Here is a 20959-nt window from a genome sequence, read left to right as displayed (position 1 = left end):
TTTGAATTTAGTTTAATGGATTTTAAATCGGTTTAGTGGGTTGCAGACAACATTTTTTTAAAATGAAATATAATGGAAAATATCAGAGTGTTGTAAATTTTGAAGCGTTAACATTTATGTCAGGTAGTGTCACATCATGCATTTACCTTCAAGATGAAACTCACTTTGAAGGTATGTTTGTCTTGTGTTGAGCAGGCACATTTTTGCAATGTTTTAAATATATAATATATATGGCATGCTAGTTTGAATGTTTATGATTACTAATTTTACAATTAAAATTTGTCTTAATGTATAGTGTCTGTGGCGAGACATTTATTATTATTAGGTCATTTTATTCTATGGAATAAAAATCCTTCTGTTTTTGTTGTTTATTTTGATCATTTGTTCTATGTTGTATCTAAATGTTAAGAAAATTCGTGTTTAATACTAACTTTTTACATTTTCATTTTTACTTTATTATATGTAGCAAGGACACATTTTGTGAAACTTAGTTGTGGTTTATACTGTGTGCGTGCACGCACGTGTGTGATGTTTTTCACTTCTCCCACAATGGAGAGAGCTGACCATAGAATTAGTGCAACTCCTGGCAAAGGTGGAGTAAGCCTTTGACACAATTTGTCATCTTTCAAAACTAATTTTTGGGTGGTGACAAATTTTGTGTGGTTACTCTGCCTTTGTCAGGAGTTGCCCTACTATTATACTAAATATCTTGGGAATAATAAGGCCTATATCAGATATTATACTGATACTGTGCCTTTCACTTCTTGGCCTTTTGGCTAGGTAAGAGTGTATTATTATCTGATATTGGCCAAAAAATATTAAACTGATTTTCAGAAGATGGCAAAATGCTTGCTCCACCTTTGTTCTGAGTTGCCTGATATTATACAACCTCAGTCCCACAAGATATTTTGTGTGTGTGTGCACATGTGCAGGTAAGTCATGGTAAGTCAAGTTTGAAATACACTGGTCTAGACAGTAGATACTAAGCAAATATATTTGCAATTTGCTGATATCAGCGTCAGTTTATCCACAAGGTTACACGGTGGTCAGCATTCATAGTGAAGAATTTATGGAGACAACACACACATTAGAATAATTACTTTACCTAACATTAAGCAAGTTACAATCGATGTTTCTACCTCTGTATTGAGGTCATCATTAGGAAAACATACATATGTACAATATAAAATGTTGGAGGCTTAATGGATCCATTAAGCCTCCAACATGATGTCCTCGCAGCACTTAGCCTCTACGCACGTACAATATAAAAGCTACATGCCCCTCACCATACAAAAGTAATATGAATCTAAATGTTTATTAATCATTTATCTTAGCCTGACCTCTGGTGGGAAAAAAAATGGGAATTACATTAAACAATTTCTACAATCCTTTTGTATTGAGATTTTCTTCTATCTGGGGTTCTGGTTGCTATATAGGTTGAAGGTGGGGCCTCCACATTCTTGGAATAATTAACCCATCATTTTTGTTCAGATTTGGATGATGTTTCAGCATTTCACAAGCTTTGAATTTTTTTTCAAACCAGATTTTGGTGCAGTGTAGGGGCTTAGTGCCTTTCTGGTCAGTTCTGTGGCATGTTTGGAATGATATATTTAATGTGGCATTTGTGTTCATCTCTTCCCCTATGTAAGGTAGGTTACAGGTACATTGAATTTGTAAACTCCTGGGTGGGCAAGGTATGGAAGAGGATCTTTGGGGGAGCTAAGTAAATTTCTTAATTTTACCTAGGGTTTGAAGAGTGGATGTGTATATAACTAGTGTTCTATCTGTTTTTTCTGAAATGCCCCTAATGTGGGGTTACGCTATGGTGGATCTTGTGAACTTTTTGTAGTCATTTTTTACAAATGTTTGGTTAATGATTTCCAAGAATTTGAAATGGCACTAAGACTGGAAAGGCACTAAGTCCCTACACTGCACCAAAATCTGGTTTGAAAGAAAGAAGCTTGTGAAATGCTGAAACATCATCCAAATTTGAACAAAAATGATGGGTTAATTATTCCAAGAATGTGTAAGACCCTTCTTCAACCCATATAGCAGGCCTGCACAGCATGCGGCCCGCAATGCTATTTATTTTGGCCCGTCTGCCTGATTGAATTATTTAATCATACGGGGGAATATGAAATTAGACTATTTTTTCCTAGCGTTTAATTAAATTTTTACTAACTCTGCATGTTTACGTTCGTGCGATTAATGTCACAATCATGTTTCTTTCAACTCGACAATAAATTGCATTTGGAGTTATTCCCACTGTCCTATTTAATAACAAATTATTACAATCGCTTCGAGGTTTTGTTAGCGCTGGTGTGTTGCTGTGGGAAACTTCAAAGTTACATCTCCATGATAATGACTTGATGTCTACGAATGAAAATGGATCCTATTACACAAAGTTGGCCGTGCCTTGACTGGCTTTGGCAGTGTAGTGGTTGGTTGTAGCTGGAGCAATACATTACATAACTGTTATCACAATAACAGTTATGTAATGTACACAAAAACTCATAATAACCTGCATTATTGCGAGTTTTTCGTTATTAGTTTTTTGTAATTAATATTGTCAATCTTGACAATGAGCTTAATAAAAAAACGTAAAATAGATTTGGAACATCGAGCATTTAACCCTGAGTGGACAAACAAATATTTTTTACATTGTTTAAGGACAAATAGTGTGATTGTTTGCCGGGAATCTACCACTGTGTCGAAAGAGTACAATCTGAGACATCATTTTGAATCGAAACATCCTAACCTTGGCAAGTTGGATGCATGTGAAAAGCAAATAAAAGCAGCAAAGTTATTGAAAGTCCTTAGCGGTGAGCAAAAAAAGCCTTTAAAAAAATGACATCTGTAAATGAAGTTGCCACGAAGGTAAGCTTAAAAATATCGCAAGAAATAGTTTGTGCTTGCAAATCATTTACTGAGGGAGAGTTAATAAAAAAAAGTGTCTGATGATTGTCATTTCTGAATTGTGTCCTGATAAGAAAAATAATTTTGAAAATATCTGTTTGTCCCATAAGACTGTTCAGTGCAGGGTGGCTGATATTGCCGAGGATTGTAAAGATAACCTGCAAAAATCGGCTAGTGAATTTGTCTATTATTTTCTTGCTATGGATGAAAGTACTGACATTAAAGATACTGCACAGCTTTTAATATATGTAAGACGTGTTAATAAGAATTTTGAGGTGACAGAGGAGCTTGCTGGTTTGTGTTCAATGAAAGGAAGAACAACAGGAAAGGAGATCGCAGAAAATGTAAAGATGTGTGTAACCGAAAAATTATCCTTAAATTTCAAGAATATAGTAGCAGTTTGAGCAGTATTATTATATATAAAATATATAATATAAAAATTGAACAGTATGCAAGTAAACCATTGACAAAATTTCACTGCCTAATTCATCAGCAGTGTTATGTTCAAAGGTTCTGAAGTTTGATCATGAGACTAAAGTAGTATTTACTCTGGTCAACTATATTCGAGCTCGGGGTTTGAAACACAGAATGTTTCCAGCATTTCTAGAAGAAAATGATGCCTATTACGGGGACCTACCATACCACACTGATATATATACGTTGGTTGAGCTGCGGTAAAGCTTTGTCGTTCTAAAAAATGAACTAGTTGACTTTTTTGGAATCTCAGGAAGATATGGAAAAATTCCCCAAAATAATGGATGAAGAATGAAATCAAGATTTATTTTTCTTGTGTGACATTTTGGGTCACTTGAATGATCTTAACTTACAGCTTCAAGGAAAAAATAAGTTTGTTTTTCAGTTAATTTCCCTTATTAAAGGCATTCAAAATGAAATTAAGTTTGTTTGAAAATCAACTTGCTAAGGGGGATATGTCACATTTCTTAACTTGTCGACAGAATATTCCATCAGAATATCATTCAATGGTGGGTGGAAAATATAAGAAGCACATATCACTTCTAGGTGAGGAGTTTCAGAAAAGAATGCCATTGAATAATGAAGACGAAGTCCGCATAAAAGTGATTGAGGATCTATTTTCTGTCGAAGCAGGAAATCTACCTGCCGAACTCCAGGTGGAAGTTATTGATCTCCAATGTTCTGAAAACTATCAGGTCAAGCATAGGGAGAGTCCGCATAAAAGTGATTGAGGATCTATTTTCTGTCGAAGCAGGAAATCTACCTGCCGAACTCCAGGTGGAAGTTATTGATCTCCAATGTTCTGAAAACTATCAGGTCAAGCATAGGGAGAGTACTTACATGAGTTTTATTCTATTCTGGATAAGGATAAATTTAAAAGTTTGTTGGATACTGCCTACTAGGTATTTTGTACGTTTAGGAGCACATATACTTGTGAACAAACATTTTCAGTCATGAACTTGAATAAAACCAAACAGCGTTCATCTTTAAGTAATATCAGTTTAGAGACCATGTTGAGAACAGCCACTTTGAGCACGATACCAAACTTTGATAAAATAGTGGTAACAAAGAAATGCAATCTGTCACATTGTGACATTCAGTCACTGATATTTCACTGAGAATATCACTGTGATATTCGCAGTGAAATTATTCGTAAACTTTGTGTTTATGTTTAAGTGGTTTTTATTGAGAAATTTTGCAGCTATATCTGTTTGTAAATAATTTTGATTATAATTTTAATTGTAACACTCTAAAAATTTGAATATGCATATTAATTAATATTCATTGTAGACCTACTAACAAATTTACTTACGTTTAGCTGCAGTGGACTAGTCTAAGATTCTAGGTCCGAATGATCTGACCCTTGGTCAGGTGGTCCAAGTTGAGTTTGGCCCTCAAAGACAATCAAGTTGTGCAGGTCTGCCGTATAGCAACCAGAACAATTGTAGACAGAAGAAACTCTCAATACGAAAGATTGTAGAAATTGTTTAATGTAGTTCCCGTGTTTTTTTTTTTTTTTCTTTTTTCTCCCTCCCTCACCAGAGGTCAGGCTACGATAAATGATTAACAAACATTTAGATTTGTTTAACTTTTGTATGGTGAGAGGGCATGTAGCTTGTATATTGTACATATGTTTTCCTGATGATGACAGCAATACAGAGGTCGAAACTTCGATTCTTACTTGCTTAATGTTAAGTAATTATTCTATCACACGTGTTGTCTCCATAAATTCTTCACTATGAAAACTAATTAGGATATATTAAGCTGGAATGGGTTAGAATAATATTGGAGTGAATACATTGGAGAAATTACTAAATAAAGTGATATTTTATTTTATTTTTTTTGTAATGAAAAATTAAATATTTAAAAAAAAATTATTTTACAGATATAGATGTTCAGAAAAGTGTAAAAGATCTCAACTCCATTGGGTACATCATTTTTTGGTTAAGAACATCAGACCATAAGTGTAAGTTTTTATGCAGTTTCCTAAATATTGTCTTACTGAATTTTTGTAAGAATAAAGAGATAAAGCAACCCACTTTGCTACTTATCTGTCCAACGACAAATAAATATGCTTATGCTGTCATTTTATGAAATTTCATCACTTATCATTTTGTTAGTGTTGATTTTGCTTTATGACTGCTGATGATATCATCAGCCTTTATTATTATTATTATTATCTGACGTCCATGAGTCAGACTCATCATGGGAGGTATGCACTATCACACACAATACTCATCCAACTGTGTCTTAAACTGATTCATTGTGACTACATTCACAACATACTCAATCAATGCATTCCACTCACCAATCACTCTCTGTGCAAAGAACCTTCTCACTCCTCTGCTCGTGTCCTCCTTATACAATTTCCAGCGATTGCTTCTTATTCTACCCCCGCCTCTCCTATGTCAACCTGATAACAATCCCTGACTAGTTTGTCACAATCATATCCTTTCCACCCCTCCTCCTATTAACAAGGCTTTGCAATTTTTACGTTCTCTCAATCTGTACTTGTACTCCACATTCCAAAGACCACTGACGACCACCTTTGTGAATCTTCTCTGAACCCTTTCTAACATATCATCATGAATATCTGTGTAATAATCCATGAGACATGATCAAGGCCTTATACAATAGCATCATAACCTCCTTATTTCTGCATGTCAGAGTCCTCCACATTATTGCCATTGTCTGATGTGATGTCTTCACAAGTTTTGCAGTGTGGTCTCTTAATTTCAGGTCCACCCTTAAGCTCTTTGAAAGAATTCTCCTTAAAATAATTTTTTTTAACCTAGTTCCCACTCATTGAAAGAGCACTCCCAATTGAACAAGCTGGCTTCAGGCCGAGAAGAAGTTGCTGTGACTAGGCCCTGGCCTGACAACACAGATTGAAGCAGGCTTCTGAAAGAAACTTAAATCCAGAGTCACTTTCATTGACCGAACATCAGCTTATGACACAGTCTGGATCAGGGAGCCTCCTCCTCCAAAAGCTAGGCAATATTTTAAGGTGCAAAGAACTTTTCAGCTTTTTGAATCCATTCTCCCAGAAAGATCCAGGTCCATATTGGTGGAAAAAAGAGTAGGCCCAGATTCCTCTACAACCCACATGGTTCTGTGTTGGCCCCTTTACTCTTTAACATCTACATGTCCGACTTGCCACATACCAGCTCAAGCAAATGTGTGTGCACCAATGACCTAGCGATCCTACACCAATCTTTTGCTAACCTGGAAACAACCTTGAACACTAAACATCCTGGAAGAGTGTTGCAGAAGTCCTAAGGTCATCTGCACTAGCCCTCGCATTCTCTGCAGCAGAATACTGTTCCCCCATCTGGGAAAGAAGTGCAACACCTAGCTAAACTCTACCATGCACACACAATTAATGGGACACTGAGAAGCACTCCCTCTCCCCTGGCTGCCTGTCCTATTTAACATTGCTCCAACAAATATACAGAGAAGTCAAGCCTTGATTAAAGTAATGAATAACCCACTCCTGCCCGTGCACAAGACTTTCATAAATCCACCTAGTCTTTGCCGCATAAAATCAAGAAAGCCTGTCTGGTCTGTGGATGAACTCTCTTCAGCTGCCCTGCCATCAACACCTGACATGTGAAGAGAACATTGGTCCAACAAATGGCTTCTTAGTTGAAGATCCCTGTGCTTCAGAGCCAGGTTTTGCTCTTCCTAGGAAGATTTGGTCATCTATCAACAAGAACAGAACTAACCAGGGCAGATGTGACTATCTACTACATGCACTGTCAGACTACCTTTTATTATGACTGTTCCCCCATGGACCAGATGATCACTCATATTGTGAATGACTGCCAAAGGTGCCAATTTCATTGTGGTGGCCTCCAGGACATCCACAAGGTGATGGGTGAGGCCTTGGATTAGCTTTCTAGGCTGGACATTTTCCTGTAGATGCTTTGTATTCCTTTTGCCATAAGAATAAAGAAATAAATTTCAGGTCCTTGTACACCACCACTCCTGGATCTTTCATCACCTATACCTCTTTTAAAGTTTCCCCACCAAGTGTATACTTTGTAACATTGAACTGACAGTTCCACTTATCTGCCACTCATGCAATCCATTCAGGTTCTGTAAAGCCATAACATCTGCATGTCACTAGTTAAACCCATACCAATAACATTAATATACAAATTGAACAACAATGGTCCAAAATTGACACCCCTGTGGCACAGCACTAGTGACCTTTTTCTTTTTAGATACTGCACCCCCATATACAACTTTCTGATACCTATCTAACAGCCAGTCACTGATTCAACTTAGAAGTCTGTTATCAATCCTGTCTGTTTCAGTATATTTAACAGCTGGTCGTATGGCAACCTATCAAAAGCTTTTGCAAAAGCCAAGTACACCACTGTATATGCATTCCCCTGTCCAAGGTACCTTGTTATAGTATATAAGTAAATTAGTAAAACTTGGTAAAATCTTCCTTTAGCAAACCCATGCTGATAACCACAGAGAATACTACTGTTATCAAACCATTTCTGTTTCCTACTTCTCACCAATCTCTCCAGTACCTTCACCACAACTCGAGATATAATGATTGGCCTGTAATTTGTAGCCATAGCTTTATCACCACCTTTATGCAGTGGAGCAATTTTACCTTCTGTTCACTCCCTAGGAACCTGTGCTGCTGTTGTAAGACTTATTAAACAGGCATGCCAATTCCCTGGAATGTTTCCTTAAGATGCGTGGTGATATGTCATCAAATCCTATTGCCTTATTGACATTAAGGTTATTTATTTCTTCAAATACCTCCTGCTCACTCACAATTAAGCATCCTCTCCTATGTTCGCTACACTTAAGTTCCTCATGCTTCCATTCTGATCAGGATGAAACACCCTTATAGATTGTCATGTTGTTTGAAGTGTATCCACAATCAATGCAGAGGATGCTGTGCTGTTTGAGATATTTTAAAAAGTAGTATTTTTTTAGTTATTAGTATATATTCTGGTAAGTTCTGTTTTCTATATGTAATTTTACTCTCACAAAATGTTCTGTAGGTATATTAGCCCCATGAGTAGGATAGGGATTTTTGTAATTTTATGTTACTTTTTTTTTTTTTTTTAACATCTGGAAATTGCTCTAGAAATAAACATGAAACCTTTTTGAAGCCATTTCAGGCCTCCATAAGTAATTAAGTAATTTACTTAATTGATATTCCACTAATATTTTGTACAAACTATCCAGCACATCTGATTGTTCACTTTAAAAGTAAGTGATTAGTTATTATTCATTTTGCATCAGAATAGCTAGTTCAAAATATCGGTGGAATAATAACTAATCTAATTTAATTTCTTTTTAAAAAGTAGATTTGTGAATTAATTATGGGCAATTCTCAGATTATTATAAATGACTTGACTGGATTCTTCTTAGCATCCCCCTTTGCTAATTCTGCTTTCTGTATTTAATTTCTCATCTTCACTAAAATTGGATTGGAGAAATTGGATAAGTACCAGATTGACATAATAGGGGTGATTGAAACAAAAAGGCAAAAACTAGTGAGATCTTTCTGAGCAATAAATACAAAACATTATATTCAGGCAATGACAATCAAGGAAAACAAGGAGTAGCCATAGTATAGTATGCAACACTAAATATGAGGCTAATCTTTTTGAATGGCAGGCAGTCTCAATGGTGATGTGGGCAAATATGAGAATGGGGAACTGGACAATGAGATGTATTTGTGCCTATGGTCCTACAGAAGGTTTTATTAAGGTAGAAGTACGTGTGTAGAGGCTTAAGTGCTGTGAGGACATCATGTTGGATGCTTAATGGATTGTATACAGCACTCAGAAAGGATTAAAACAGAATTTAATTCTTCCTATGTTTCATCTCAGTCAATGATACAAATATATTCAAATAACAAACAATACTAAGCCCAACCACATGGGTGACACTAAAGTCCTATCTAGGTGGAGCACCCTTTAAGGGCAGTTGTAGGTGACCTGGAATGTAAAGTGGAACCTCTGGTGATAAGCGTTTCCCAGATCTTAGGAAGCTTAATCCAACCACATTTGTTAAGACTTTGTTGAAGAGAAGAATGGGGGAGGACCTGATTATTATTTTTTAATACTGTGATCGCTGTAGCCATTGGAGAGGGAAGTGTTGTGTATGTGGTCAAGCTCAGTTGTAAGGGCAGTTCCACTGAACAAAGATTATGGGCTTTCTTGGTAAGAGTTTTAATAATGCCATATTGTTGAGCAGGGTGGTGGTGGGAGAGTTTGTGAATGTATCTGCCTGTGTGCGTGGGTTTTCTATATACAGTGAAGGAAAGTGTACTGTTGGGAAGGCGTGTAACTAAGATGTCTAGGAAGGGTAAACAATTGTTCTTTTCAATCGTAAACTGGATTCTTGTATGTAGGCTGTTGAGGTGACGGAGGAAGGATTCTAATGTGTCTGGGCCATGAGGCCAAATAGAGAACACATCATCTACATATGTTAGCCAGATAGAAGGTGTGAGAGGGGCTGAGTCTATGGCTCGTTTTTCAAAATCTTACATATAAAAATTGGCAAGAGGGGGGAATCCATGGTGGTTCCCTCTATCTGCTTGTAGATTTTGTTCTTCCAAGAAAAATAACCAGAATTGATGGTAAAGGAAAAGAGACCTAAGATGTCAGAATGAAAAATGTTTTTTAAGAGTGTTAAGGTATCTATTAAGGGAATATTGGTAAACAATGAGGAGATGTTGAAGCTTACCAATATGTCTGTGTTATTTACGGTTAAATTTTCTATGAGGGTTTTGAAAGGTAGAGTTTTTTATATAGGATGTGGAAAGTCCAGTGAGGGGGTCAGAGAGTTAGTCGGGGGGGGGGGGGGGGGCAGTAAGGGTTGAGTTTTTTCGTGATTTCCGGGGTTGTAGGTAGAGCGATCCCAGAGGATAATCTCCATTTTTCGATTGTGTTCTGTACAATCGAAAAATTACTTATCAATACACTTATCAGCTCTGGTGATGATGATACCTTTTTTCTTTTTGTAATTTAATGAGAACAGTGCGTTTGGGGAGACCACACTCCTACCAAGCCCGTCCTCCGGGTGGCGGATGGGAGAAACCCAAATGGGTTGCTCTGAATAAAGAATAAAGAGCCATGGACCAAAGGATGTAGCAGAGGCATGGCAAGCTGGCTACATTATTATGCCAGTAACTTTAATGAGCAGGAAAAAGTCTACAAACCGAGATAGTGCTACTGCGTACGGGACAACCGACGCACCTACTGAAAGACCACATAGAGTAGGTGAGAAATCAGCAATGTGAAACATGTAGCCCTCAACATAAGATCACTATACCAACCAGGAAAATTTAAAAAGACTGAAATGGAGTATTTTAGGCTTATCTGAGACACATTGGTGCGGAGATGGATTCATGGATTTATCAGAAGGAAGACTGTACTTCTCAGGAAGAAAAGATAACATACACAGAGAAGGAGTTGCATTATTAATTGAAAAGAAACTTACACACTCAGTAATTGAAATAAACCCAGTGTCTTCTAGAATAATAACAGCCAAACTTCAAGCAAAAGAAAAAAGAAAGGTCAAACAATTAAAATAATCCAGATATATGCATCAGACAGTAACCATTCAGAGGAAGAAATAGAAAATTTCTATGAAGAACTACAACAGGAAATAGATAATCCCAAAAATAGAGAACTCATGATAGTGATGGAAGATTTTAATGCTAAAATAGGACTGTTCACAGCAGACAAAAAAGATGTGATGGGGAAATTTGGATATGCTTAGCGACAGAGGAGAACAATTACTCCGCTTCTGTAAAGCAAACGATCTAATGATTACAAACACATTGTTCTATTAACGCCCTAATAATAAATATACATGGACATCCCTAGGTGGTAATGTAAAGACCTGCATAGACTATATCATCATAAACAATGGAAAAGATCAGTAAATAATGTACGAACATTAAGAAGTTTTGATTTTGACACTGACCACGAAAATATTAACTACCAAAGTGAAGATAAAATTCAACAGGAAAAATAATATGAGAAAAGAAGAAAACATCAACCTATCAAAACTAAAAGATAGCTCAAGCAGAAGTCGATTTTTAGAACAGATGTGCTTGAAATTAAAAACCCCCATCTTCCAGAACAGGGGAAAATACTGGGAAGAAGGAAAAGAAACAGTATTATCAATTGCAAAAGATGGAAAAGAACAATTGTTTACCCTTTCTAGACACTTTAGTCACATGCCTTCCCAACAGTATGCTTTCCTTCACTGTATATAGAAAACCCATGCACACAGGCAGATACATTCACAAACTCTCCCACTCAACAATATGGCATTATTAAAATTTTTACCAAGAGAGCCCACAATCTTTGTTCCATTGGAACTACCCTTACAACTGAGCTTGACCACATACACAACACTTTCCTATTCAATGGCTACAGCGATCACAGTATTAAAAAAATAATCAGGTCCTCCCCCATTCCCCAGTCTTCTCTTCAGAAAGAGTTTAGAAATGCCGTCACCATACCCTACATCCGTGGCACATCCGAAAAAATAGCCAAGACTTTAAAAAGAGTACAACCTACACATAGCATTTAAGCCCCACTGCAAACTTGCTACCCTTATCCACTCTACAAGAGACCAGCTCCCTCCTCTCTCAGTGCCTGGAGTCTATAAAGTACCCTGTTCCTGCAAACTGGTGTACTTTGGACTTCTGGTCCAAAGTACACCAGTTTACTATCTGCCTGGAGGAACATAAGTCATACATCTGCAACCACAACTATGGCTAGTCAGGCCTAGCTGACCATGTCTTGGATACAACCCACAGGATCTCATGGGAAAAATCCACAATGCTCCACGACAGCAAATTCAGAAAAGAGAGACTATTCTTAGAATCAGCAGCAGCTTTCAAGAATCAACCAAATCTTAACAAATATGGTTGCATTAAGCTTCCTAAGATTTGGGAAATGCTTATCACCAGAAGTCCCACTTTACATTCTAGGCCACCTACAACCGCCCTTAGAGGACACTCCACCTAGATAGGACTTTAGTGTCACCCATGTTGTTGGGCTTAGTATTGTTTGTTATTTGTATATATGTTACATTAGCTTTTTTGTAATCCCTGAAGATGTCTCATTGACTGAGAAGAAATATAGGAAGAATTAAATTCTGTTTTAATCCTTTCTGAGTGCTATATACAATCCATTAAGCCTCCAACATAATAAGGTAGAAGTGGAGGAATTTTTTGAGGCTTTAGAGAAAGCAACTAACACAATGTAAAAGGAAAAATTGATCCTTGTTGGGGATTTAAATAGCAGTAGGAAATGATTGTCAGGCATACGAAAATATATTCAGAAAATTTGGAGAAAAGAGCAAATCTAATAATGGCAAATATCTGTTGGATTTCTGCTCGGGACATGCACTGGTTATTACTAACACTATTCTCCAACATAAAAATGTGCACAAATTCACATGGAGAGAAGAGGCAAGGAATAAGAAAAGTCTCATTGACTATGTTATTGTCGATAGTGATGTTTTTTCCCCTGGTGCAGGACACCATAGTGTACAGAGGATTTAAATTGGAAGTGATCACCATCTAGTCTTGAGCAGGATAAAATTAAATTTCATACTGAAAAGAAAAACATATAAGAAAGTTTTAAAGCCAATAAAAGTTGAGCAGCTCTCATATGTGAAATGCAACTGTAAAATACACAATCATTATTCAAGAAAAAATGAAAGAGTTTGAGAACAGGGACGAAACCTTGGCGATTCAGTCAAAGAGGCATGTGGTGAGGTTGTCTGTAAGGATAAAAAATCAGAACTCCATGGTGGACACAGGAAGTTAAACAGGCAGTGAAAGAAAAGAAGAAAGCATATCAAAAGTTACTAGCAAATAAGTCAGTTTGTGCTCTTAGAGAATACAGAGGCAAATGTAAGAAAGCTAAACAATGTGTAAAACTAGCTAAATAAAAGTCATGGGAAGACTTTGGTAAGAAGAACATAGAAAATAAATATCAAGAAGGTGGCAAGATATTCTGGAAGTTGTTGAAGCTCAGAACTTGAGGAAAGGGTGCTGTAAAAGGAATTACAGATGATAAAGTTGACATGAAAACATGAGAAAAAAGATATAACGAAGATCTGTATTTAAGTTTTGTAGATCTGGAAAAGGCATATATGACAAAGTGCCAAGAGAGAAGCTATTTGAAACACTATGGTTATGCTGTCAATGGGGCATTATATCAAGCAATACTTTATTTGAGTTAAGTCAACAGTTAGAATTGAAGGAAGTACAGGAAGGCGACAACCTCTATTTGGCCTAAATCGAGCTTGTTCTTTACCATGCTTTTCTTTCGCAATTCTTCTCAACTGTTTCTCAAGTATACTTCTGTAAATCTTATCAGGAAAACTAATTTTCACATTGAGTTTTATTTCTCTTTTTATATATGGGTACTATGAGAGCTCTACTCCAATCGTCCGGAATTCATCCCTCTGTCCAGGCCTTCTGAACTATGCAGTGCAGTCACTGTAAGACTTTTATACCTCCATGCTTGAGTTTCTGGTTGAATATCATTTACTCCTGCTGCCTTTTGACATTTCACTTTCTGAAATGTCGAAATTTCACATATGAGACCTGCTCAACTTTTATTCGCCTTAAAACTTTCTTATGTTCTTCTTTTCAATATGAAATTCGATTTTATCCTGCTCAAGACTAGATGGCGATCACTTCCAATTTAAATTCTCTGTACACTATGGTGTCTTGCACCAGGGAAAAAAAAACATCACTATCGACAATAACATAGTCAATGAGACTTTTCTTATTCCTAGCCTCTTCTCTCCATGTGAATTTGTGCACATTTTTATGTTGGAACACTGTGTTAGTAATAACCAGTCCATGTCCTGAGCAGAAATCCAACAAGTATTTGCCATTATTATTAGCTTTGCTCTTTTCTCCAAATTTTCCCAAAATATTTTTGTATGTCTGACAATCATTTCCTACTCTGCTATTTAGCTCCCCAACAAGGACCAACTTTTCCTTTTTCTTTGTGTCAGTTGCTTTCTCTAAAGCCTCAAAAAATTCCTCCACTTCTACCTTAGTAGAACGTTCTGTGGGATCATATGCACAAATAAGTCTCATTGTCCAGTTCTCCATTCTGATATTTGCCCACATCACTCTTGAGACTGCCTGCCATCAAGAAAATTAGCCTCGTATTTAGTGTTGAATGCTATGACTACTCATTGTTTTCCTTGATTGTGATTGCCTGAATATAACATTATGTATTTATTGCTCAGAAAGATCTCACAAGTTTTTGTCTTTTTTGTTTCAGTCATCCTTATTATGTCAATCTGTTACTTATCCAATTCTTCAGTTAGTTCCATTTCTTTGCCATTCAGGCTTCTTATGTTGATAGTACTGAACTTGAACTCTGGTGATGTTGAAATGGAGTGCATTTTAGCATTTGTTCCAGTAGCTGACTTTTCGCTGTTTGCCCAGGTTCCTTGGCGAAAAAATGGGGCATTGTTTAACCGAATGTCCCAGCCGGAATGAAATTCTGTCGTGTTGTACTATCATTTTATATTTTGGTTTAAGCCAATTAGAATAAAATTTAGTCGGCTGAAATTCCAAATTGCCAGCCTATTCTCATTCTTTCAGTATCCAGGTAGATACCTAACAGGGTGCACCACGATAAGGTGAGGATTGGACATTAGGTCAGAAACCCTGGTCAGTTCTCCCCTCTTCTTTTAAAGGCTATGTGGTGGTCTCCTCTCAGTTATACATCTTTGATCCTGAAGCACCCCTATTCTACAATGCAAATGATGCAAATCTCTGTGATTTTCAGAGAATCCAAAGTGCTATGTAGAAGGGCAAATATTTTTGTTTTCAGAGTATATAAATAGTCGGTACTTAAAAGAAAGTCTTTATTTGGTTAGTAGGTTTAAATTATCAATGTGTAGATAATTATATTTTAACCGGCATTAATCAGGATACCTCAAAATGCTCCAAGACAGCTATGTGTGGTGAATAATTCTTTCCCCACAGCATGCACACACAGTCACCATTGCACTATGCAGGTGTAAAACTTTTACACCTGCATAGTAAGCAAAGTAAAACTTTTATTGTAGCAAGAAATACAGTAAAATAGTAAAGCCTGGCTAATCCTAAATTAGTAAAGCTTATATTCTTTTTTGAAGTCATTTGAAGTTAAAAAAAAGATGAAATAAAGAATTATGATGCTTTGTACAAAATCTGCATTTTGTGGAATGAAAACTATCCATTATGTAAGCAATAATATAGCAGTAAAATAATTGCAAGTTCAGTGAACGGATTGATCATTTGAACATGCATACAACAATTCTCTAGTGTAGAAAATATAAATAAAAAAATAAATCACAGGTGTTTCCTCATACTAGTATGTGGAAGTTTATATTCCTGGACAGATGGGCAGGGGAATTTACTATTTTACTGATTATAGTGATTGCTTTGTTTGATATTTATGTAGATAATGTATGATGGTATAATCATAAAATGGAAATGTTGCTAGAAACTATTTATGTAATGTATGACATTTTAATAAGCAAATACAAAATAACATATCACATTTGCAATATTTTCTATACCATGAAGACAGTTCACACACACACACACACACACACACACACACACACACACACACACACACACACACACACACACACACACACACACACACACACACAGTTCGGCAAGTTTTTGGTTTTGGTTTGATTTTTGTTTTAGTTCTCAGGTGTTACAGAAGTCTAATAGTTCTTGACCATTGTTATTCTTGCAAATTTCTCCATATTTTCCTAAAACATTTGGGATTGGATTATTTCCAACTATAGCATTAAGATTTGCTATTAATATAGTCATTTTTAATCCATTTTTTAACTTTTTTGTAGTTTCCCATAAAATTGTACAGAATCCTCTTTTCCTACCTTCTTCAGGGGCATATACTCCTATGATATTTAAGTAGCTTCTATTTGTTTAGCTGTTATAATTTGATCATTTACATAATTGTATTTTTGTATTCTATTTTTCTATTTATTATCAATTAAAATGGCCACACCACTAGAAGCTCTGATATGTTGGTCCACTTCACTATATAGCATAGTAAAACCATCTATATCTTTTGTTCCCGTTCTTTGTTTTTGTTATCACGGCTATATTAATATTTTTAGTTGTTTTACCAATTCTAATTCCTTTGTTGTTTTGCTTAACACATCCCACATGGTTACTTTTTTAAAAAGTAGTCTTTATTCTTTCTTGGTCGTTTTCCGTTGTTTCAGCCGATAAATTTTCCATGTTCCAGCATCTGAGTGATAGAAATTTTTTACTTGGTAAGGTAACCAGCCTTATGCAAAACCCTCCAACCCAGAGGACCAGGGTATCTCTCTTGGTCTGGCCCCTACCTCTCTTCCTATCCAGCTAGGGAGGCCCTACCAATAGCTTGGCTATCACTGGCATAGCTCTTGAGGTCATTGGTGCATGCAAGCCTCCTTACTGCATCGCGGTGGGGATACCATTAAGGAGATAACATCCACAGAATTAGAAACACATCAACCACATACCACCTAGGCTTATTACAACATTTGTCTAGTTTACATTAAATAAAAATGTCATTGATATTTTTAACATGTTTTGAATTGCTCATTTTACTTATTGCTGACTATATGGTGAATAACTTTCTTTTATTGATTTGGTAATGGTTTTCCTCCACAGAATTATGGCCACACCCTCAAATCAAGGATGCGGAAGAGGAGGTCGAGGTGCTTTACTATTAGCAGCACTTAATGCACAACAGAGAAGACCTGGTGCTGAAAAAGGTGCTGGTGATAGCCAGCATGAACCCACAAAACAGGAATCTTTGGCTGTGAGCTCTATTACTGCTGCTGCTACTGCACCTCCAAATGTAGAGTTCCGAAGCTTGGGAAGAGGTGCCCTTTTTCAAATGATAAAAGATCAGGAGATGTCAAAAACTAAAAGTACTGTAGAGTCCGGAAGTGCAAGTACTCAAGCAGAAACAAGTAAGAATGAACTGGGGCAGTATTCCTTAGGAAGGGGAAGAGGAACTCGCTTGCTAGGTCAAAGCAGTCCAAAGATAAGCACACCAATTTCGCCAAGTTCTTCAGCTCCTTCACTACCAATTTCGCCAAGTTCTCCAGCTCCTTCAATACCAGTTTCTGAAATGGAAGATTTGGCAATAAAGAGTTATCGGGGTATAGCTGGTAAAAACATAGATACTGAAGTCAACTATATCAGATTGAATGTGCAAGAAGGGAAAGGAGTTTTTGAGTATCATGTGGACTTTCTACCTCCGGTAGACAGCAGGACCATGAAATTTAAGCTTATGAATCAACAAAATGTTAAGGAAATAATAGGAAACACCAAAACTTTTGATGGTTCCAAATTGTACCTTCCTCACATTTTAATAAAACCCATCATGTCAGCATATGTCAAATTACCCACAGATAATTCAGATGTGTGCATTACTATAAAATATGTTGGGCCATGTGGAGTAAGGGATCGCATTCATTTATATAATGTTCTTTTTCGTAAAATAATGTACATTCTTAAAATGTCTCAGATAGGGAGAAATTTTTTTGATGCTGCAGGAGGTATTCCTGTTCCACAGCACAAATTGGAAATTTGGCCTGGATATATTACAGCAATTCATGACTATGAAGGTGGGGTGATGCTAAATTGTGATGCTTCATTTAGAGTTTTACGGACAATAACAGCAAGAGATCTTTTACGTGAACTTGTGAATACTCAGAGACGAAATTTCAAAGAAGCTGCTGAAAAACACCTAATTGGATGTGTAGTCTTAACACGTTATAACAATAAGACCTATAGAATTGATGACATTGCCTGGGATCAGACACCATGCTCTACATTTACTTATTATACTGGAGAACAGATTTCATATCTGGATTATTATAAGAAATCATATGACATTGATATACAAGATCACGAACAGCCTCTTCTTATCCATAAACAAAAGCTAAAAGCTAATGAAACAAAGCCCAAGCTCATAAGTCTCATTCCTGAGCTGTCTTTCATGACTGGCTTAACAGATGAAATGCGGTCTGACTTCAGAGTTATGAGAGATATTGCATCACACACAAGGATTACGCCTAATCAAAGACAGCTTGCGCTTAAAAAGTTTATTGAAAATATTAACTCCTCTGAAGAAGCTAAGGAGACTTTAAAAAATTGGGGAATTGGAGTAGCAGAATCAGTTTCGTTAGGTGGTAGGATATTGCCAGTAGAGAGGGTAATATTTAAGAATGAAGCATATGAAGTAGGCCCAACAGGTGATTGGGGAAGAGAACTTGGCAAAGATCATGTAAAAACTGCAGTTGACTTAAGAGGATGGCTTGTAGTGTATACAAGGCGTGATTCTGGAAAGACAAATGAATTTATTACCATGATGGGAAAGGTGTGCAAGTCTTTGGGAATTGAGGTTTCTCCTCCAATTAAAGGTGAATTACCAGATGACCGCACCGAATCATACCTGCGATGCTTAAGAGCAAGGGTAAATCCATCAGTGCAAGTGGCGGTTATAATTTTTCCAACACCTAGAGATGACCGCTATAGTGCTGTTAAGAAGTTGTGTTGTGTGGAGATGCCCATTCCATCACAAGTAATAAATGTGAAAACCATAAGTCAGTATCAAAAACTTAGAAGTGTAACAACCAAGATTGCTCTTCAGATCAATTGTAAACTAGGTGGAGAACTTTGGGCTCTAGAGATACCTATGAAGAATATAATGGTTTGTGGCATTGATGCATACCATGATGTTTCTCAGACAAGAAAATCTGTTTTAGGATTTGTAGCTAGCATCAATACTAGCTTGACTCGCTGGTTTTCAATGACTACATTTCAGCATCCTGGAGATGAGCTAGGTGATTGTCTCCAAATGTCTGTTACTTGTGCACTGAAAAAATATCATGATGTAAATCATGAATTGCCTAAAAGGATATTTATTTATCGAGATGGAGTGAGTGATGGACAGCTTGGACAAGTTAGCACATATGAGATTGAACAGTTGTATAATTGTTTTAAAAGATTTGATGGAAGCTACACTCCCATGATATCATTTGTTGTAGTTCAGAAAAGAATCAATACCAGGATATTCCATCAGTTGAACAAAAGTGGTACAAAGTTAGAAAATCCTCCTCCTGGAACAGTTGTTGACCATACTGTTACTAGAAAAAAATGGTGTGATTTTTTTCTGGTGTCTCAGCATGTCAGGCAAGGTACAGTTTCTCCCACTCACTATGTCATTGTTCATGATACCAACAACTTAAAGCCAGATCACATGCAGAGACTAACGTACAAGTTAACACATTTATATTATAATTGGCCAGGAACTGTACGGGTACCAGCACCTTGCCAGTATGCACACAAAATAGCTTATTTGGTAGGACAGAATATCCATAAACAACCACATGTTGATATGTGTGATAAACTTTTTTTCCTGTAATTTGAAAAATGCAAGTGGTTGACAGTTGTCCTACTTTAAAAGCCATTGTGCCATGGTGTGTTTTATTTCATTGATGCAAGATGAAATACAATGTTTTAATAATCATGAACATTAAAATAGCAATCATTTAATAAAATTACATGCCAAACAATTTGTTCAATTGACACAACAAAATATCTTTTGTAATGGCTGAAGTATTAATTATTTCAGCTATTACAAACCTCTAAATGAGAAAGTTAGATGTATGTTAGTTGAAAGCAGTGCTCTTGAAACAATACAGTTAAGACTTTTGATATTCAGATATTGAATGATTGTATAGAGGATTACAAAGAATTTTGTATGGTTTCATTAAAATGTATAACATTCATGCATCGTTGTTGCATATTTTTATATTATGTTGTACAGATTCAGTTTTTTGTATTATCACTTTTTCAGCCAAGATAAATATTGCGTATGTCAAAGTAGTTTATAAGAATATTCAGACAAGCATTTTATTACTTTTTTTTTAATCTATTTTTATTTAAATATGCTACTTATCCTAAATATGCATAAAGATAAGTCACTATAATAAAGATGTAAAGGTCTCATTACTGAATTAGAATTTAAAAAAAATTGTTACTTCTGTACATATGTGCAAATGTTTTTAAATCATTGTTAGATAATTATATATATATATACATTTGAAAAGCAAAAAAAAAAAAAAATGGTAATCATTGTCATCACATTGATTTCCTGAAGTCATAAATGCATAATGTTGAATGTTTGGTAAAATTACCTGCACACACATATATACATACATGTATTTTAACATCAGTGCTGTTAAGTTGTACAGTCATTACTGTTCCCTTGTCATTCTTTATTTATGTTTAAAAAAAAAAAAAAAAAAAAAAAAAAGCAATCTTATAATTTTTAACTACATTTGAAAATGTTTTAGATTATTAGTTGCAACCTTTGCTCTGTGTTTAAATAAAATAAAAATTAAATCAATAACTACCAAATTTAAAATATTTTTGTTTGTCATAAGACTCCATAGTGCATCTTATGGCTCAATGGAGGAAAATAAATAACATGTTGCTTAG

The 20959-nt window shown here is 36.0% G+C and overlaps 1 protein-coding gene across 1 annotated transcript in view; it reads left to right on the top strand.

The window, feature by feature from the left end:
* Positions 1-20249, top strand: part of LOC150094034 (piwi-like protein 1) — a 43037-nt gene extending 22788 nt beyond the window's left edge. The window contains exons 2-3 of the mRNA XM_090412712.1: positions 5276-5356; positions 17114-20249. Coding sequence (XP_090268838.1) covers positions 17118-19880 — 2763 coding nt within the window. The 5' untranslated portion in view covers positions 5276-5356; positions 17114-17117 and the 3' untranslated portion in view covers positions 19881-20249. The remainder of the gene's footprint in view (positions 1-5275; positions 5357-17113) is intronic.
* The last annotated feature ends 710 nt before the right edge of the window (positions 20250-20959 follow it).

The sequence above is a fragment of the Typopeltis vanoorti genome, chromosome 23 (genome assembly GCF_054136105.1).
Source record: "Typopeltis vanoorti isolate ZY-2024b chromosome 23, IOZ_Tvanoo_1.0, whole genome shotgun sequence".
NCBI classification, from domain to species: Eukaryota; Metazoa; Arthropoda; class Arachnida; order Uropygi; family Thelyphonidae; genus Typopeltis; species Typopeltis vanoorti.
The sequence above is the reverse complement of the archived record's forward strand: the minus strand, read 5'-3'. Positions and strand labels throughout refer to the sequence as shown.